Source organism: Tachyglossus aculeatus, chromosome X1 (assembly GCF_015852505.1).
Source record: "Tachyglossus aculeatus isolate mTacAcu1 chromosome X1, mTacAcu1.pri, whole genome shotgun sequence".
In the NCBI taxonomy this organism is placed as follows: domain Eukaryota; kingdom Metazoa; phylum Chordata; class Mammalia; order Monotremata; family Tachyglossidae; genus Tachyglossus; species Tachyglossus aculeatus.
Window position 1 is genome coordinate 64,743,367 of NC_052101.1, and position 22,078 is coordinate 64,765,444.

Sequence of the window (22,078 nt, forward strand, 5' to 3'; positions counted from 1 at the left end):
TGATGTACTTTCCTTACATTTATGTGGCTTTCTTTTCTTTCCCCGGAGTGCAAACCTTTTTTACTTTGTAGATGAAGTCCTGAGAATTATGTGCTTCATTTTTCCATTTGCAGCAGAATGGAACAATCCAGTATGGATGGCACATGTCTTAAGATTTAAGATCAAAGTGAAAATTTGAGGGAAATTCCCACTCTATAAAACTAAAATTATAGAAGTAGTGAAGTAGTTGAACTGATCTATCTTTTTTTTTTATTTCTCATTGACTTTGTTTAGTAAAAAATTCCCAGGGCAGAGAGTGGTGACCAGAAGGTACAGTATGCTGTACGTAGTGTGAATTTCACAGAGCCACTCTAGGAATAACAAAACCCCACAAACTATCTTCCTTGTCCTCTCACCCTTCTTTCAGAAGCCGCCTGAAAAACCAAAATTACTGAAGCGTGAAAAAATGGCAGATAATACTGTGTCTTTTGAATTTTGTTTATTGGTTGTACAAATGAAAATCTAAAAACTAAATTCAGTACAGACAAGCCTCAGTTATTCAGGGACTGACTATCCAACCCAGTGTGTCTGTACTGTTCTTCATCCTGTTCTCCAACTGTTTGTAATTCACAGATCATTAACACTTCCAGAGAATGATCAAGGAAAGAAAGAGATGAAACATAAAATTGGTCAATTTTACTAACTGACAGCTCTGGGAATGTGATTTGAGGGGAAGGAGGTGAGAAACAATGGCTAAAATGAGTATTCTAAATTTAGTTTATCCATTTTACCCTGTTGCTTATTGACATAGAATCATCAATCATACTTGAGTGCTTTTCATGTATGGGGCACTGTTACTAAGTGCTTAGAGTAATAATAATAATAATGATTATGGCATTTAAGCACTTACTATGTGCCAAACACTGTACTAAACGCTGGGGTGGGTACAAGCAAATTGGGAGGGACACACAGTCCCTGTCTCACATGGGACTCAATATACCAGAGTTGGTAGGCACATTTCCTGCCCACAAGGAATTCACAGCTTAGAGGAGGACATAGACTTTAATATGAATAAGTAAATTACAAATATGTACACATTTGCTGTGGGGCTGAAGGTGAGGTGAAAAAAGAGTGCAAATGCAAGGGCAACACAGAAGGGAGTGGGAGATGAGGAAATGAGGGTCTAGATGGGGAAGGCCTCTTGGAGGAGATGTGCCTTCAATAAGGCTTTAAAGGTAAGAAGAAAGGTAAGACAGATGATCACATCTGTCAGTTGTGAAGGGTAAAGGTGTTCCAGGCCGGAGAAAGGATGTTGGTGAGGTGTTGGTGGCAAGGCAGAAGAGAACTGCAGTATAGGATTTGAAATATTCCTCATCTCACACTTAACATTTAGAAACTTAATAAGTCAATTCCTGCAATGAGTTTTTTCTTTTGGTTGAAGCAACAAAGTGCATTCCCAAATATTTTTGACACAAAAATGGTCACGCATGACATTTTCCTGTAAATAGATTCATTTTCCTCCCCTTTTTAGAAACTATCTTGTGTTGTCAGCTTGAGAAAAGCATGAGGCCTTAATAGCTCAGTTGACTGTTGCATGAACTGTTGATAATTGGTGTTACACTTTTGTGTCTCATTTTTCTAGGCTGTTCAATTAACTCCCAGACGATGGCTTAACCTGCAGGAATTCCAAAGCAAAAAACTGATGGCAGACCATGGGGTTAAAGTTCAGAGATTCTTTGTGGCTGACACTGCAAATGATGCTCTTGAGGCTGCAAAGAGACTAAGTAAGTTGACTGGTAATGGGTAAGATATGCTTTCTGAGATTAGTGAGTTGACCAGCCCAGGCAATAGATTGCTCTGTAATAAGTCATATTTGTGCATAATGCTCACACTGACATTTAGAATAGAGGACTGTGATTTGTGGAATCATCAAGTTAGTAAACATTTGCTCTTTCACTTCACATGTGAAGAGAGCTAATGAGTTGGTACTCAGTGTTTTTCTCCATTGTGTTTGGTCTTATAATATGGCTTTCAAAAAAATTGCATTTTTGTGGAATACTCTAACTCATTTGTATCCGCTGTAATCATCTAGAAACTTAGTGTCATTTTAAGTGGTTGCTTAGATAGATGTCCTTATGGTATAATGGAATAATTGTGCAACTACTGTGCCAAAAATCCTGCTTTTTCCTTTGTACAACAAAAATGCTCCACAGCAACGAAGCCAATATTGGCTGAAGTGAAACTCACAAGGTTTTTTTCCCCCCTTTTTGGCATTCTTTTCAATTAAAGGATTTTTTTCAAAAATTATGTCTTTAGAAGACAAAATGTTTTGGGTGGACTAGGTTCTCCAGAATTCAGCTTATTCCCTAGTAGTGCTTGTTAGGTGCCTGTTATTTACTCTTTCAGGCAACTGACCTATCATTGGGGCACTTACCAATGATGTAATATACTTAACTACACTAGTGTTTCTCTTCTTCATATTCAATAATCAGTCAATCAGAAATGTTTATTGTGCAGCCACCAGTGCCTAGTATGAACAGGGACCAGTGCAAGGGTCCTGTGAGTCCTGAACCAAAAGGCTGGGCTGGATACCAAAAACTCCAGAAGGCTATGACATCCTCTGGTTTCCTTGTGCTCCTCTTTCCCATTGTAGAGCTGTTTCGGGCTGAGTGGTTTGTGGCACGGAAGTTGTTTACTTTCTGATATGTGTAGTGCAACAATAGTGTGTCATGTGGCAATATTCCCCCCCCCCCCAACACACACTCCCCCCCCCCACAACAAGGGGCAGACCATCTTCTAGACCTAGATGCCTCAGCCACCAAATGCATCTTGGGCTAGTGTCTCTTGAGTAGCTCCTTTTTTAGTAAAGTAAAAAGTTATGGTGGTATAGCTAAATCTTCCAGATTATTTTTTGCATTGGAGTATTTTAGCATATAGTCCTGTAAAAAAAAAAAATATGGCATTCACAAAGAACATGCATTAACCTATTACCAAAAATTCAAATGAGAAGCCAAAGAAGTTATTAGAAATTTTATTGTATTGCAAGGAATGGCAAATTGTTAAACTGTATGTAAGCAGTAGGGTGGATCACAGTCCTTTTCTTTTCTCTGAAAGATATGTCAGTTTTGCTGATTACAAGATCTCAGAAAAATGCCTCTGACCATTAGAGCTGGACCACTTTTTTTTGTGGTATTTGTTAGGAACTTTGTACTAAGCGCTAGGGTGGATACAAGATAATCAAGTTGGACACAGTCCCTGTCCCCCATAAAACTCCATATTTTCCCACCAAAACCCTGTCCTCCCCCTGACTCACCCCTGTGCCCCCTTTTTGGTATTTGTTAATAGTTTACTTTTGCTAGGTACAGTACTAAGTGCTGAGGTAGATACAAATTAATTAGGTCGGACACAGTTCCTGTCCCACATGGGGATCTCAGTTTTAATCCCCATTTTACAGATGCAGCAACTGAAGCACAGAGAAGTTGAGAGACTTGCCCTTGGTCACACCACACTTCACACCTAATTCTGTTGTGTGGGAAGTTGTGATCCTACAGAACCCTACGTTAAGGAAAACTCTATAGTTGCTGTTCTCTTGCACCCAACTGTTTGTTCTGAAACAGCATTTTGCTGTAGCCAGAAAAATGATCCCTAATCCTGCTGTTGAGTTCTGTCCAAAATGTGTGGTTGAAACCTGATGGCTGGCACAACTGATTGCATTTGAAATTCCTAAGTAAATCAACCTATAGTTTCAGTTTCCACATCCACCAAATTGAGGCCAAATTTTATTTCATTTTTTAGTGGTATTTAACTGCTTACTACGTGCTAGGCACTGTAATAAGCTCTGGGGTAGAAACAGGTTAATCAGGTTGGAGACACAGTCCATATCCCACATGGGGCTTACAGTCCTAATACCCATTTTACAGATGAGGTAACTGAAGCACCGAGGATCCTTCCGGGAGCAGTGGGGGCCAAGCGGTGTGATGGCGGGTGGGCCTCTCGGGCACTTGGACCCTAGAGCTCATCCTCTAGATTGTAAAGTTGATGTGGGCAGGGAATGTCTATTATATCGTACTCTCCCAAGTGCTTAGTACCGTGCTTTGCACACAGTAAACACTCCATAAATACAATTGATTGACTGACTTGGAATACCTTCTTTGGACCTCACAGTGACTCATTTCCTATCAGTCAATGGCATTTGAGTGCTTACTATGTGTAGAGCCGTGTACTAAGCACTTCGGAGAGTATAGTAGAGAAGATAGACATGATCCCAGTCCACAAGGCTCTTAGAATAGAGGGGAGCTACATTACAGATGGCTATGTACATAAGTCCTATGTGAATGGGGTGAAAATCAAAGTGCTTAGGTGATGCCGAAGGGAGGACAAATAGGGGAAGTGACATGGAAGTTAGGACAATCAGAGAAGGCTTCTTGGAGGAGATGTGATTTGAGTAGGGCTTTGAAGATAGGGGAAGTGGTGGTCTGCCGGATATTAATGGGGAGGGAGTTCCAGGACAGGGAAAGGATGTGGGCCAAGGGAGTTGGTGGTGGGATAGACAAGATTTAGGACAGTAAGTAGGTTGGTGTTAGAGGAATGAAGTGTGCAGATTGAGTTGTAGTAGATCAATGGGGTAAATTAGGAGTAGAGTTCATTGCCTTAAAGCCTATGGTAAGGGATTTGTTTGTGGGATTGCAAGCAACCTTTGGGAGTTTTTGAGGAGTGTGGAGTTGTGGACTTTTTTTGTTTTATTTTTAGAAAACTGATCTGGGCAGCACAGTCAAGTATAGACTGGGGAAGGGAAAGATACGCAGGAGGCTGATTCATTAGTCAAAGCAGAATGTCAGTGTTTGCATGAAGAGGAAGGGGGTGGATTCTAGAGATGTCTTGAAGGTAAACCCAACTGCATTTGGTCACAGGTGGATTGAATGAGGGAGATGAGTCCAGGATTATGACTTTGTGAGGTCGAGGATAGTCATGGTTATGGGAAAGTAGAAGAGGACAAGGCTTGGGTGGGAAGATAAGGAGTTCTGTTTTGGACATGTAGCAGTGTTGGCGGGGAGGTGCAATGTATTATACCTAGTGGGCACTCAATAACTCCATGACTCTTAATTGATGAATTAATGAAAATAAAACACCCAAAGCAAGCATGGCATAGTGTCAAAAGCACAGGCCTGGGCAGAGGACCTAAATTCTAATCCAGACACTTGTTTGCTGTGTAACCTTGGGCAAGACACTTAACTTCTCTGTGCCTGTTATCTCATTTGTAAAATAGGGATTAAGAATGTGAGCCCTATGTGGGACAGGGACTGTGTCCAACTTGATTATCTTTATCTAACCCAGTGCTTAGTACAGTGCCTGGCCCATAATAAAAATAATTATAATAATGATGATGGTATTTAAGTGCTTACTATGTGCCAGGCATTGTTCTAAGTGCTGGGGGAGATAACAGATAATCAGGTTGGACACAGTCCCTGTCCTACATGGGGTTCACAATTTTAATCCCCATTTTACAGATGAGGTTACTGAGGCCTGAAGAAGTGAAATTACTTGCCCAAGGTCACACAGCAGACAAGCGGTGGAACTGAATTAGAACCCAAGTCCAATGATGCCCATGCTCTATCCACTAGGCAATGCTGCTTCTCTTGTTAAAAGTAAATGGCATGATATTTTTATAGTTAGGTGGAGCTTTTCTTTTTGCCGGTTATGAGATAAACAAGGTTTATAAAACTAACAAATATCGGAACAAGGAAATTTGAAATAACAGTTTGACTCCATATTATTTTGCATGGCTTATTTATTAAATAGCCAGAATGAGTGGGTTGAGGATAAATATTTTGCTGTAGTTTCACCCTCAAAAGGAAAGGGCAGGGATCATGTATACTGTACTCTGTTGTGCTTAGTATAGTTCATTCAGTCGTATTTATTGAGCGCTTACTGTGTGCAGAGCACTGTACTAAGCGCTTGGGATGTACAAGTTGGCAACATATAGAGATGGTCCTTACCCAACAGTGGGCTCACAGTCTAGAAGGGGGAGACAGAGAACAAAACAAATTAACAAAATAAAATAAATAGAATAAACATGTACAAATAAAATAAATAAATAGAATGATAAATACGTACAAACATATATACATATATACAGGTGCTGTGGGGAGGGGAAGGAGGTAAGGCGGGGGGATGGGGAGGGGGAGGAGGGGGAGAGGAAGGAGGGGGCTCAGTCTGGGAAGGCCTCCTGGAGGAGGTGAGCTCTCAGTAGGGCCTTGAAGGGAGGAAGAGAGCTAGCTTGGCGGATGTGCGGAGGGAGGGCATTCCAGGCCAGGGGGATGACGTGGGCCGGGGATCGATGGCAGGACAGGCGAGAACGAGGCACGGGGAGGAGATCAGCGGCAGAGGAGCGGAGGGTGCGGGCTGGGCTGTAGAAGGAGAGAAGGGAGGTGAGGTAGGAGGGGGCGAGGTGATGGAGAGCCTTGAAGCCCAGGGTGAGGAGTTTTTAACTGATGCATAGGTTGATTGGTAGCCACTGGAGGTTTTTGAGGAGGGGAGTAACATGCCCAGAGCGTTTCTGGACAAAGATAATCCGGGCAGCGGCGTGAAGTATGGATTGCAGTGGGGAGAGACAGGAGGATGGGAGATCAGAGAGGAGGCTGATACAGTAATCCAGACGGGATAGGATGAGAGTTAGAACGAGCAGGGTAGCGGTTAGGATGGAGAGGAAAGGGCGAACCTTGGCAATGTTGTGGAGGTGAGACCGGCAGGTTTTGGTGACGGCTTGGATGTGAGGGGTGAGTGAGAGAGCGGAGTCGAGGATGACACCAAGGTTGTGGGCTTGTGAGACGGTAAGGATGGAAGTGCCGTCAACAGTGATGGGAAAGTCAGGGAGAGGGCAGGGTTTGGGAGGGAAGACAAGGAGTTCAGTCTTGGACATGTTGAGTTTTAGTTGGCGGGCAGACATCCAGATGGAGATGTCCTGAAGGCAGGAGGAGATGCGAGCCTGGAGGGAGGGAGAGAGAGCAGGGGCGGAGATGTAGATTTGAGTGTCATCAGCATAGAGATGATAGTTGAAGCCATGGGAGCGAGTGAGGTCACCAAGGGAGTGAGTGTAGATCGAGAACAGAAGGGGACCAAGAACTGAACCTTGAGGAACCCCTACAGTAAGGGGATGGGAGGGGGAGGAGGAGCCTGCAAAAGAGACTGAGAATGAACGGCCGGAGAGATAAGAGGAGAACCAGGACAGGACGGAGTCTGTGAAGCCAAGGTTGGTAGCGTGTTGAGGAGAAGGGGGTGGTCCACAATGTCGAAGGCAGCTGAGAGGTTGAGGAGGATTAGGAGCCGTTGGATTTGGCAAGCAGGAGGTCATTGGTGACCTTTGAGAGGGCAGTTTCCATGGAATGTAGGGGATGGAAGCCAGATTGGAGGGGGTCGAGGAGAGAGTTGGCGCTGAGGAATTAGAGGCAGCGCGTGTAGATAACTCGTTCAAGGAGCTTAGAAAGGAATGGTAGGAGGGAGATAGGGCGATAACTAGACGGTGAGGTGGGGTCAAAAGAGGGTTTTTTTAGGATGGGAGAGATGTGGGCATGTTTGAAGGCAGACGGGAAGGAACCAGTGGAGAGTGAGCGGTTGAAGATGGAAGTTAAGGAGGGGAGAAGGGATGGAGCGAGAGATTTCTTGAGATGACAGGGAATGCGGTCAGAAGCACAGGTGGCCGGAGTAGCACTTGAGAGGAGGGAGGAGAGCTCCTCTGAGGATATGGCTGGGAAGGATAGGAGAGTAGTGGAGAGCGTTGAGAGCCGGGGGGTTGGAGAAGCCGGGGGAGTGACTTTGGGGAGGTCAGACCTGATGGATTTAATTTTATTAATGAAGTAGGAGGCCAGATCATTGGGGGTGAGGGAAGGAGGAGGGGGAGAAACCGGGGGCCTGAGGAGGAAGTTGAATGTATGGAAGAGCTGACGGGGATGATGGGCATGGGTGTCAGTAAGGGAGGAGAAATAGTTTTGTCTGGCAGAGGAGAGGGCTGAGTTAAGGCAGTAAAGGATAAACGTGAAGTGAACAAGGTTGGCATGGTGTTTAGACTTTCGCCAGCAGCGTTCAGCAGCTCGAGCATAAGTGCGAAGGAGGTGGACAGTGGCAGTGATCCAGGGCTGTGGCTTAGTGGTCCTAGAGCGGTGAAGGGAAAGGGGAGCTAGCAAGTCAAGCTGAGTAGAAAGGGTAGAGTTGAGAGCAGTAATTTGATCATCAAGATTGGGTAGAGAGGAAAAGGAGGCGAGGTGGGGTGTGAGGCGCTCCGAAAGATGGATGGGGTCAAGAGAGCGGAGATCTCTGTGAGGGAGTAATATGGATTTACAAGGGAAAGGAATGTGAGTGAGGAGGCAGGTGAGAAGATTATGATCAGAGAGGGATTTCAGAGTTGGTGAGGGTGGAGACAGTGCAGTGGTAGGAGATGATGAGGTCGAGGGTGTGCCCATGTTGGTGAGTGGGCGAGGTGGGGAGGAGCAAGAGCTTGGCAGCCTCAAGGAGAGGTAGAAGGCGGGCGGCAGAGGAGTCACCGGGGATATCCATGTGGATGTTGAAGTCTCCCGAGGATCAGAGTGGGCACAGAAAAGGAAGGTGAGGAAGGGGTCAAAATCGTTAAAGAAGTTGGAGGTGGGGCGGGGCGGGGGGTGGTAGATGACGGCCACAAGAATCTGGAGGGGGTGGTAGAGGCGAATAATGTGGGCTTCAAAGGAAGGGAAGGAAAGGGAAGGGGGAGGAGGAATAGTGCGAGAGCGACATTGGGGGGTGGCGAGAAGGAAAGCAACACCACCTCCTTTTCCGGTGAGTCTGGGGAAGTGGGAGAAGAAGAGGCCTCCACTGGAGAGAGCAGCAGAAGAGACCGTGTCGTCTGGAGACAGCCATGTTTCAGTTAGGGCAAGGAGGAGTAGAGAGCTGGAAAGGAATAGGTCCAGGATGAAAGGGAGCTTACTTATAACGGAGCGGGGGTTCCAGAAGCCACACTTGGCAGCAGCTGTTGAGGGAGGGGGAAGGATACGAGGGGTGGGGAGGGTTTGGATTGGGATGAGTTGGCGGGGGCCTGGGCGGTAAGAGTGGGAAGAGAGGTGGTGATGGGAAAGGTGAACTGGGATGGGGTGGGGAGGAGGGGAGGGAGGGGGTTGGGAGGGAGGAGTTGAGGATTGGCACTGGTAGAGAGGGATCCTGGGTAGGGGGGGACGGGTGGTGGTGGGGGGAGAGGGAGAGGGAGGGGGAAAAGCTGGGTGGGAAAGGGTAAGGTGAGGAATGGGAATGGCAGTTGGGAGCAAGGGAACTGATTGTTCATGGTGTGGTCAGCAGGGCAAATGACAGCACAGCGGGAGGTTAACAATTGGGATGCAGAAGCGATAAAACAGTAGCAATGATATAAATAAGCGATGGCATCACAGAGGGTAGTTAACGATTATCATGCTATGGCAGTATCATTGCTACTGTGTTATTGCATCTGCATTTTAGTTGTTAACCTCCTGCTGTGCTGTCATTTACCTTGCTGACCTCACCATGAACTATCAGTTCCCCTGCTCCCAACTGCCATTCCCATTCCTCACCTTCCCCTTCCCCTCTCCCACCCAACTTTTTCCCTCTCTCTCCCCCCGCCCCACCACTCCCCCTCACCTCCTACCCAGGATCCCTCTGTACCAGCATCAACCCTCAACTCCTCCCTCCCAGCCCCCTCCTTCCCCTCCTCCCCACCCCCACCCCAGTTCTCCTTCCTCATCACCACCCCTCTTCCCACTCTCCCCGCCCAGGCCCCCGCCAACTCATCCCAATCCAAACCCTCCCCACCCCTTGCACCCTTCCCCCTCCCTCCCCTCCCTCTGCTGGCGAAAGTCTAAACACCAAGCCAACCTCGTTCACTTCAAGTTTATCCTTTCCTGCCTTAACTCAGCCCTCTCCTCTGCCAGACAAAACTATTTCTCCTCCCTTATTGACACCCATGCCCATCATCCCCATCAGCTCTTCCATACATTTAACTCCTTTCTCAGGCCCCCGGTTCCTCCCCCTCCTCCTTCCCTCACCCCCAATGATCTGGCCTCCTACTTCATTAGTAAAATTAACTCCATCAGGTCTGAGCTCCCCCAAATCACTCCTCCTCCTCCAACCCCCCGGCTCTCAACGCTCTCTGCTACTTTCCCATCCTTCCCAGCAGTAACCTCAGATGAGATCTCCTCCCTCCTCTCAAGTGCTACTCCAGCCACCTGTGCTTCTGACCCCATTCCTTCTCATCTCATGAAATCTCACTCCGTCCCTCCTCCCCTCCTTAACTTCCATCTTCAACCGCTCACTCTCCACTGGTTCCTTCCCCTCTGCCTTCAAACATGCCCACGTCTCCCCCATTCTAAAAAAAACCCCTCTCTTGATCCCATCTCCCCTTCTAGTTATAGCCCTATCTCCCTCCTACCATTCCTTTCCAAGCTCCTTGAACGAGTCATCTACACGCACTGCCTCGAATTCCTCAACACCAACTCTCTCCTCGACCCCCTCCAATCTGGCTTCCGTCCCCTACATTCCATGGAAACTACCCTCTCAAAGGTCACCAGTGACCTCCTGTTTGCCAAATCCAGTGGCTCCTACTCTACCCTAATCCTCCTCGACCTCTCAGCTGCCTTCGACACTGTGGACCACCCTCTTCTCCTCAACACGCTATCCAACCTTGGCTTCACAGACTCTGTCCTCTCCTGGTTCTCCTTTTATGTCTTCTGCCATTCATTCTCAGTCTCTTTTGCGGGCTCCTCCTCCCCCTCCCATCCCCTTACCATAGGGGTTTCTCAAGGTTCAGTTCTTGGTCCCCTTCTGTTCTCTATCTACACTCACTCCCTAGGTGAACTCATTCGCTCCCACAGCTTCAACTCTCATCTCTATGCTGATGACACCCAAATCTACATCTCTGCCCCTGCTCTCTCTCCCTCCCTTCAGTCTCCTGTCTCCTCCTGCCTTAAAGACATCTCCATCTAGATGTCTGCCCACCATCTAAAACTCAGTATGTCCAAGACTGAACTCCTTATCTTCCCTCCCAAACCCTGCTCTTTCCCTGACTTTCCCGTCACTGCTGACGGCACTACCATCCTTCCCGTCTCACAAGCCCGCAACCTTGGTGTCATCCACAACTCCGCTCTCTCATTCACCCCTCACATCCAAGCCGTCACCAAAACCTGCCGGTCTCACCTCCGCAACATCACCAAGAGCCGCCCTTTCCTCTCCATCCAAACCGCTACCCTGCTGGTTCAATCTCTCATCCTATCCTGACTGGATTACTGCATCAGCCTCCTCTCTGATCTCCCATCCTCCTGTCTCTCCCCACTTCAATCTATACTTCACGCTGCTGCCCGGATCATCTTTTTGCAGAAACGCTCTGGGCATGTTACTCCCCTAATCAAAAATCTCCAGTGGCTACCAATCAACCTACGCATCAGGCAAAAACTCCTCACTCTCGGCTTCCACGCTCTCCATCACCTCGCCCCCTCCTACCTCACCTCCCTTCTTTCCTTCTACAGCCCAGCCTGCACCCTCCGCTCCTTTGCCGCTAACCTCCTCACTGTGCCTCGTTTTCACCTGTCCCGCTGTCGACCCCTGGCCCACGTCCTCCCCCTGGCCTGGAATGCTCTCCCTCCACACATCGGCCAGGCTAGCTCTCTTCCTCCCTTCAAAGCCCTACTGAGAGCTCACCTCCTCCAGGGGGCCTTCCCAGGCTGAGTCCCCTCCTTCCTCTCTCCCTCCTCCCCCTCTCCTCCACCCTACCTCCTTCCCCTCCCCACAGCACCTGTATATATGTTTGTACATATTTATTACTCTATTGATTTTACTTGTACGTATTTACTAATCTATTTTATTTTGTTAATATGTTTTGTTGTCTTTCTCCCCCTTCTAGACTGTGAGCCCGCTGTTGGGTAGGGACCGTCTCTATATGTTGCCAACTTGTACTTCCCAAGCATGTAGTACAGTGCTCTGCACACAGTAAGCGTTCAATAAATATGATTGAGTATTTGCAGTGCACTAACTCAGGCCAGTTAACTGATTCAGTGACAGAAGGGAAGCAATCTCTTTGAAATTCAAAATGAAAATCTCTTGAGCAAAATACTCATTTTGTTACTCTGAAGTAGCTTTTATGGAAATACTATTTGATGTACTAAACTAAAACTTTTTGTTTAAACTTTATAAATTGAGTTACAACCATCTGTCCTATCTTTGAGAATTGTTTACCCTTATCAATAGATCTGCTTATTTTGTCTATTATTATGGGGTACTAGGAATACATTTATTCTACTCTTACAGATTTGTGATGCCACAGGTAATTATCAGATGAAAAGTAAAACATTAGACAAATATGAAGGGTCAGCAAGAAAGTTAATCCCCTAAAAATAGATATAACTTAAAAGCAGAAATGAGTTTATGGCTTGTTAGTTGCACAATTAATTAATGATGTCATGGGCTGGCGATATGAAAATCTCAGTGTGAAGAAGGTTCAATTTATATTTTTTGTTAGGAAAGAAATGTGACATTTTGAAAGTATAAATTAATTCTCTCTGCTAATGACATTGCATTTCTAGGATGGAGTTATGCAGCTTTTATTATACTTGGTTAGCTTACGAATGCTTGCAAATACAGCAGTGTCTCCATCCATCACTATGATAATTTTCTGTTCATTTGGTGTAATCACATCCTAAAGCCTGATGAATTACCGTGCCATTAAGGAATTGTATTTTAAGTATAAAGGCAACTTTTATTTTGAGGTGATTGACATACTCCATTAATCGGTTAGGTAATTAACTGAATCCCTATTACCATTTTGCTTGTGGCTTTGTTGTAATGTGCAGTTGGAACATTTTTACATTAAGATTTTAAATTCTGGTAGTGAAATGGTGGTCATCATTTCATTGGTAAGTGAGTGTTGTATTGAGTGCTGTAGTTAATCTTCATAATTAACTGATCAGAACACAAACTAAGTGTTGACAGGCTGTCACTACATGTTTTTTTAACTCTACTGAGTTCAGGGTATTTTGATCTGCATAACTACTCATAAAAAGTAACCAGATAAAACCTTTAAAGGACTGGTGGGGGAGTAAACTGACCTGAATGAGGGGATGAGAACCAGGAATAACTGTCTCTTTTCTGGGTTTGTTGTCAAGGTGTACAACCTGGTTGAATATCCTTTCCTGTGGAATAGTCTGCCTGGGGCAAAATTAGGGCCCTGTCCCTCTTCCTGAGCCAAATCCTAGAAATGTGGGGACCAAAGAGCTTAGTACAGTGCTTTGCATACAGAAAGCACTGAATAAATACAAATTAATGAATAACAATCCAGCTCAACTCCTGGACAGGAGTTGTGCATGGCTTTTACTGTGGACCGTAGTTAGTCCCTTATGTGCAGAATAAATGTCTTGTGTATTTTATTCTGTGATCCCTCAGTTAAAGGTATTGAGCACTTAACTGTGTGCAGAGCACTGTCCTAGGCACTTGGGAGAGTACAATATAACAGTCGGTAGACACGTTCCCAGCCCATGAGTTTACTGTCTAGAGGGACTGTCCCAGTGTAAGCAAGGCTCTCGGAAGGATGTTTTGTATTATTAAAAAATGATGATGAGTAAAAGAACAAAGCTTCTCTGAGTCGGAAGTCATTGCTACCCAAACCAAACCTAGATCTTAGGTTGTGGTTTTCCCCTCTCCCTCAAATGTTGTTTCCTTCCTCTCCACCCGTTCTTGCACCCAAGAATATGAACTATGGGAGACAAGCAAAAACTTTTACCAAAGAATCTGTTAGGCCTTTTTTTTTTAAAAAAATAGTATAATACCAATGTTGATACAAAGTGTTTAAATGTTTTGCAGTATATATGTATTGTGTATATATGGGACTCTTTAAGAATACTTTAAAGATTAATAAGGAGCTTATTTGTAGGAATCATATTTTGGAGGTGAGACTTGTAAAAAAAAAAAAAGGTAAGAGCTCAGCTGTGGAAAAATTTTTTAAATTATAATGTACTACAATGTGAGCATAATAAATATTAATGGCTTTGTGCTCTTTAACATCCTAGTCAATTCCCAGAAGTAATCATTACAGAGTAGACTGTTTGCCAGCTCATTCAAAATAATGCAATATTTCAAGTCAAGATTTCTAGGTTATCAATCAGTCAATCAATCGTATTTATTGAGCGCTTACTGTGTGCAGAGCACTGTACTAAGCGCTTGGGAAGTACAAGTTGGCAACATATAGAGACAGTCCCTACCCAACAGTGGGCTCACTGTCTAGAAGGGGGAGACTGAGAACAAAACCAAACATATTAACAAAATAAAATAAATAGGATAGATATGTACAAGTAAAATAGAGTAATAAATATGTACACACATATATACATATATACAGGTGCTGTGGGGAAGGGAAGGAGGTAAGACGGGGGGATGGAGAGGGAGACAAGGGGGAGAGGAAGGAGGGGGCTCAGTCTGGGAAGGCCTCCTGGAGGAGGTGAGCTCTCAGTAGGGCCTTGAAGGGAGGAAGAGAGCTAGCTTGGCGGATGTTGGGAGGGAGGGCATTCCAGACCAGGGGGATGACGTGGGCCGGGGTTCGACGGCGGGACAGGCGAAATACAAACTATTATGTGCTGGAGTAGGGTGGACCTGTTAAGGGGGTCAGGGAGCAGAGATACCTGAGGAGAGGAGGTTGCTTAGCAAAAGAGAGAAAAAGGCACATTGAGGAAAAATTAAATACAAAAATATTCGTAGATCCACTTTCATTAAGGAAACTGGATAAACAGTTGTAATTACAACCACAATTGTCAGTTTTCTTTTCATGATAGAACAAGTTGGGAGATTATTTTTTGACCCAAATTTAATTGTCAACCAATTATTTGAATAGAGATTTTTTTTCCTTTAGATTTTTCTATTTATTTCTGAATTAGTTCAAAGCAGGAAAAAAATTAGATGAAGTGTGAATAATGGGAGAAGTAGTAATAATGTATTTGAAATGTTAAAATTGAAAAGTTTCTGGTGACTTGATAATCTCCCCCCTATACTGTAAGGTAACTGTGGGCAGGGAATGTGTATGCCAACTCTCTTGTCCCACCTCTGCATCAAACTCCTTAGTATTGGCTTTAAGACACTCAATTACCTTGCTCCTGCCTTCCTTACCTCGCTGCTCTCCTAGTACAACTCAGCCCTCAAACACTTCATTCCTCTAATGCCAGCCTAGTCACTGTGCCTCAATCTCATTTATTTTGCCACCAGTCCCTCACCCATGTCCTGCCTCTACCCTGGAATGCCCTTCCTCTTCATATCCAACAGACAATCACTCTCCATACCTTCAAAGCCTCCTTCAAACAGGCCTTCCCTGACTATGCCCTCATTTCTTCTTCTCCCACTCCCTTCTGTGTCAACCTCACACGTGGATTTGCACCCTTTATTCACTCCTCCCTCAGCATATTTGTATTTGTGGCATATACGAAGTACTGTACAGTACACGATGGTTCAGAGACTGGGCGAAAAATAATCTGTTACTAAACCTAATCTTCTACTTCTTGGGCATTCTTTTATAGCAGAACACTCGTTGTGGGACAGAACATTCTGCGATTCTTGTGTTGTGCTTATATACAAATCATGCACAAAAACACGTTATCAGAACTTGATTGTATATCGATGCATACACTCTTTATTCACTCATCTCGTTAGCTTTCCTTACTCTTGCTACTACCAGTTGCATCCTTCTTCCTCCGGCTCCAATTATTTGTTTGTTATGTATATCTCTCTCCTCCATTAGATTCTATTCCTAGAGAGCAGGGATCTGGTCTCTTGCTTCTGTTCTACTCTCTAAACTCCTTAGTGCAGTTGCAGCTAGTGAATACCATCGAAGGTGATGATGGAGTCTCCTGTCGTAAGTGATAGACAGGTCTAGGTCCAGTCGCAAAGAATAAGGACCAAGAATCCCTGCGAAGACATTGATTTAAGTTCTGTTGTTTTGTGCAGTCTCTCTCACTCTCTCCCCCCTACCAGTTGTGCTACCCTGAGGACAGTGAATGTAGCAAATGAATAGATGATCAAGGATGCGGCACATTTTGAAATGCAGGCAAGAGTTTTACACACTCAATGCATTGATGACCTAAGGGTCTGCAGCATAATGCTATTACTGGACTTCAGCTGGTGGATTCCTGGTAGTTTTCTTGGTAACCACTGCTTTCTTTGCCCACATTAGCCAACTAGTTTCAGGTTTCTTGCTCCGCCTGCCCACCATGCCAGACACCCTATTTGATGCTTTGTTCTTGAACCTTTACTAGTGATGGCATAGTCCCAGCAGTAATTTCCCTTGTTTTTGGCTCTTTCACCTTCCACTGTGATGAGGTGTGGGTTGGGCTAATAAATGCTATTAAATGATTGAGTGATCTTGCTTTTCTTACCACTTTCTCAATTTCCACATTTGATTCAGTGATCATACTGTCGTCTTGGTATGGATGGAGGGGTAGTTGCATGCAAGAACCTGGGAAGTTATGAAATCCAGTGATTGATGGGAGCTCAGAAGTCAAACATTTTATTTTCATTTCCATGTATTTCCTTTAATGGTTGTCTTTGGATAGTTTCAAGTTTTGCAATTCCACGGTCACTAGCATCTTCTGGTTATTGTCCAGTTGATGCATTCATAGTTGTATTTTAATATCTGATTGTGAAAATATTTTCAAATAAAAATTGGTAAAATGAAAGTTTTGAACATGTTTTATAGGGAGATTAGCGCAATGTCTATTACAAAGCTATTAAATCTTATAATGCAAACTACTGTCTTTGCATCAGGACTTAGGGACTGAAAGTTGTGGGACAACAAGGATAAAATCTGTTATGCAAAACCCTTCATAATAATTACAGTATTTATTCAATACTTACTATGTGCCTAGGCACTGGTGTAGATACAGGATGATTGTATTGGACATAGTCCCTGTCGCACATGAGAGTCACAGTCTGAGAAGGTAAAACAGGTATTGAATCTGCATTTTAAATATGAGAAAACTGAGACACACAAATGTTAAGTGACTTGCCCAAAGTCATACAGCAGGCAAGTGGTAGAGCTGAGATAATCATATTGAGCGCTTACTATGTGCAGAGCACTGTCTTAAGCATTTGGGAGAGTACAGTACAACAGGATGTTTCACTATCAAAAACTCCTTGTGGACAAGGGACGTATATACCAAGTCTGTTGTATTGTACTCTTCCAGGTGTTTAGTACAGTGCTCTTTGCACTGTAAATGCTCAATAAATACCATTGATAGATTAAAATGTCCCCTTTCTTCCAACTTTTTGTCATCAGTTGATCCATACCATCACAACTCTTACGTCAGACAGAGTTTCTTCCAGGTTTTCCATTGCCTTTACTCACGTGACAGCTCCATTAGTAATGGAAAGGTACATTTTGTGGAAACATTAATTTGAAAACCTAAACATTGGTGCTTCTGGGAAATGATGTGGAAAAATGACAGTACCTTTGATCAAGTTCGGTGTTTTTTGTTGGAGAAGTACAAACAAAGCAGCTGTAAGCATCAGCCTAATCATTTTTGGTGTTGGTTATTTTACAACTAATCTTAGATGCCAAATGTCTTCATATTCAGTAGATTTATAGTAATGTGAGTAATGTGTAGGGGCCTAACAAATCAAAATCTCATTTCAGATGTTTGACACTAATGTTATGTTGACTTATTGTTTTATGTGTTAGATTTCTGATAAAATTACCAAAGTACCTCCTTGGAAATAGTAACAGAAGAAAAAAAAAATAGAATAGTGTTCTGAATTGTACTTCATTTGTCCTATGTAGGGAATTACTTTCAAATTTTTTTAGTTGTGTTAAAATGTACCAGTCTTAGGATTCCATCAAGTGGCAGTTGCAGAAGGAAAGAGTTGGCAAAAGCTGGCCCTTGAGAGCTCCTGGGGAAGAAGAGACCAGAGACCACTTAGAGGTGTGGGAAAGGAACAAAGAGAAGCCACAGGCAGTAGTAAAGAGTTGGTGGAGCTGGCATCTGGACATGAGTCTCACCTGAGCTCCCCACTTCTACTCTTTGAAGGTTCCTAGGAGCTGCGGTCTCCTTAACCCTCCTGCCACTGCTCTTTAGAATATTGTCAAAATAGCTGTTGATTCAGAAACATCTGATGTGTATCCAAAATTGCTAATGACTAAGCAGTAACTGCTGAATTAGTGTAGATTTAAATAATTGTCATTTCAAAAGGATCAGGGTAGGGTTTACAATGTTGTGCCAGCAAAGGCAAAGTTGTAAAAAGCTCATGGATACAAAACACCACCCCAAACTCCCACAAAGCTAGATTCCATATTCTTTTTTTTATTATCATTCAAGATGATTCTGCAGCTGCAAGATTAACTTGATGTTTAGTTTAGAAGCAAGTGCATGGAATTGTTTGTTCACAAAATTGGAAATATTTAGACAAGGTTTATGTGTAAGGGAAAATTAAACTCCCTCCATCCCTCCCACCCGGTGCAGTCATAGTGACTGTAGAAGAGAGAACTATCACCTTGTATAAAATCTTTGGCCATCTGCCTTTTAAGAGATTTGGAAAATGATTTATTATTTAAATGTCGTTGTGATTTTTTACTTAACTTGGAAAGTGCACACAATGAAGAAAAAACTTATAAATTCTTTAGCGTGTTTGATAATTTACAGGTTTTGCAGATGTTTTTCTATTAAAAATGGGCATAGGTAATGAGGGGAAAAAAAGGTGGAGATTGCAAACTCAGTTTAGTTGATAATTTGGAAGGGTCAATTAAGCCTATATTTAAGATTTATTTTCTTCTTAGTGGCACTTAAGTGAATCTGACTTTCCAATATATTTTTTCCCCTGGTAATAATAGTAATAATGATGGCATTTGTTAAGTGCTTACTATGTGCAAAGCACTGTTCTAAGCGCTGGGGGATACAAGGTGATGAGATTGCCCCACGTGGGGCTCAGAGTTTTAATCCCCATTTTACAGATGAGGTAACTGAGGCACAGAGAAGTAAAGTGGCTTGCCCAACGTCACACAGCTGACAAGTGGCGGAACTGGGATTCGAACCCATGACCGCTGACTCCCAAGCCTGGGCTCTTTCCACTGAGCCACTTTCTTGGGGGTTCCATGACAGTCTCTGTTTAAGGAAGAGATGTCAGATTTTCTTCATATTCATTTGCCATTTGAAGGTATCTCTATTATTTGAATTGCATAATTATAAGGAACACTGTATTTATTGTGCTGTTTTCTGCAGACACCATCTGGGAATTTACTCCATTATGGGAGAGGCTTATTCATGTTTTCATATTTTATCTTTGCATGAATAACAAATTTGTCTTTGTGTTTTTCTGGAACTCAGTGTTTGGTTAGGTTTTTTTAATTCTTTTTGGACAAATCAGTTTTTTTTTTAATCCCAGGAAAGAATAGGCTGAGGGAGTATTTTTATAATTGCCCTCAGGTGTGTGAAGTTTTTACTGGGAGCTCTGGAGGTCTGCTTGCTGGTCAGGGCAGCGTGCTTCTTCCTTCCTGACACCATGAAAATGAAACTGCATCCTTGCAAGAGTAGAGGGCCGGCAGGGATGGAAGTCAGAGGACCTCGGTTCTAATCCTACCTCTGCTAATTGCTTGCAGTGTGACCTTGGGCAAATCACTTAACTTCTCTGTGCCTCCATTTCCTCAATTGTAAAATGCGGATAAAATACCTGTTAGTCCTCCTACTTAAACTGTGAGCCCCATGTGGGACAGGGACTGTCTCTGACCTAATTAACATGTACCTACCCCAGTGCTTAGGACAGTGCTTGACACATAGTAAGTGCTTAACAAATACCATAAGAAATTAATGGAAAAATCCCATGTTAAGCAAAATTTGCCCTGTATTATTCACCAATTCTGCAGCCGTGTGCCACTTGGTATCATCTGACACTGTGGTATGTTCCTATTTTTTTGAAACCAAGTAGGCTCCCTTAGTCACCTGAATGTGTGCTAATTCTTTAATAATAACTTTCTAGCCAAAATGTATGTAAAAATGCATTTGGGCAGAATTGAATGTATTTATTGATCACATTGCACTGCCAATTTTATCTATGCTCATATACTTTTAATTGCATATTGACCTACCTTATGCACATGTTTTTTCCATTAGACTATAAGATCCTTAAAGGCAGGGACCTATACGTCTTTTGTTTATTATACATCTGTTAACAGTGCATTGCAAATAGGCACTCAGTACTCCAGGTGGTGATAATGAATCTGCATAAGTCATTTTTGTGTGTGTGATCCCTTAGTTTAAGGCTAAAGGATCTTCGAAACATAGGGATTGTACAAATTGCCATTATAATGCAGTTGAGTAATGAGTTTGTGACAAAGCACTAGAAATAATACAATCTGTCTGGACCTTAATCCTCTCCTTGATAATGAAGTGTTCAGCATTGAGAGTGCTGTTAATAATAATGGGGTTCATTGATTGAGAGAACTGAGGGAAGCAGTCTGAACAGCGGGTGTCCAATATACCTCCCTCAGTCAAGCAACAGCCAGTTAATATACCCTTCTCCAAATATGCCTGTGTCCAAGAAAGGAAACAGATAGCAAAGAAGATAATTTTGCTGGCAAAAATCGTCATTGTCCGTGACACACAAGAAGCTTGAATTCAGTGACTCGTAATGAATCTTCTAGGAAAGAGACAGTTTAAATAGCTTTGATACCATTACCCATTAAATTTGCTTCTGAATTGCTTCTCTATTAGTTTATAGGATCAAATTTTAAAGTTCACTTATGGAGAAGCAGCATGGCTCAGTGGAAAGAGCATGGGCTTTGGAATCAGAGGTCATGGGCTCAAATCCTGGCTCTTCCACTTGTCAGCTGTGTGACTTTGGGCAAGTCACTTAACTTCTCTGTGCTTCAGTCACCTCATCTGTAAAATGGGGATTAAGACTGAGCCCCAAGTGGGACAACCTGATCACCTTGTAACCTCCCCAGCGCTTAGAACAGTGCTTTGCACATAGTAAGTGCTTAATAAATGCCATTATAAATAAATAAAATAAAAAATGATAATATTTTCAGCAGCAAGCCCTAGCTATGTTAAATATTATCATGGGGTGGATTATGGTTAATTTTAAAATTTGAGTTATTGGTAATGTCACCTAGTTCTAGTCATAGTGTATTTAAACTCCATTGTTTCCCTTACATGCAATTAGTTTTAGTGTTCCTCTCCCCTGCTACATTGTAAGCTCTTTGAGGGCAGGGATTATGTCTAACAACTCTAGTGGTTAGTACAGTGCTTTGCAAACTAAGTGTTCAATGTAAATATTTGTATTCTCTACTGTTTCCCCTATCTGTAATTTATTTTAATGTCTGTCTCCCCCCTGTAGACTGTAAACTCCTTGTGGGCAGGGATTACTTCTACCAGATCTGCTATATTGTACTTTTCCAGATGCTTAGTACATTATGCACTCAATACCATTGATTAAGAAGATTCATAAACAATTAACAAAATAATAGGAATAAGTTCTTTGTTGGTTAGGATTGTTAATGGCAGCCCAAGTCAATATTTCGTAGAATAGCAATAGTGTTGTAGTAGTGCTATCTATTGAGCACCTACTGAATATAGTGTACTATATACTAAGTGCTAGGGAAGTGTAACAAAAGTACATGACACATATCCTGCCCCTGCCCACAAGGCATTTATACTCTGGGGAGATAGAAGAGCTGAGGATTTGCATGGATATACACATAAGGGCAAGAGGAGCCCGAAAGCTTCATAGGAATTAAGGTAGTGCTAATCATGTTGTCTCATTGAATTATCATCTTTAGGAATCAGCAGCCACGAGAAAAACGATGTAGTGGAACCATTTGTCCACATATTATCTATTCCCTAGGAGTCAAATGTTCAACCTCTACTAATTTTTTACAATAAAAATAATTTCTCATCAAGTGGTATTTTTGCATGTAAAGGGAAGAGGAACAGAGCTCCTTATCTTCCCACTCAAACCGTGTCCTCTCCCTGACTTTCCCATCACTGTAGACGGCACCACCATCCTTCCCATCTCACAAGCCCTTAACCGAGGTGTTATCCTGACTTCTCTCTGTCATTCAATCTGTCACCAAATCCTCTCTCTCCCACCTTCA

General features: G+C 43.3%; 1 protein-coding gene across 1 annotated transcript in view; it reads left to right on the top strand.

The window, feature by feature from the left end:
• Positions 1 to 22,078, top strand: part of SUCLG2 (succinate-CoA ligase GDP-forming subunit beta) — a 253,760-nt gene that overhangs the window by 59,917 nt on the left and 171,765 nt on the right. Inside the window, exon 2 of the mRNA XM_038772750.1 lies at positions 1,622 to 1,763. Coding sequence (XP_038628678.1) covers positions 1,622 to 1,763 — 142 coding nt within the window. The remainder of the gene's footprint in view (positions 1 to 1,621; positions 1,764 to 22,078) is intronic.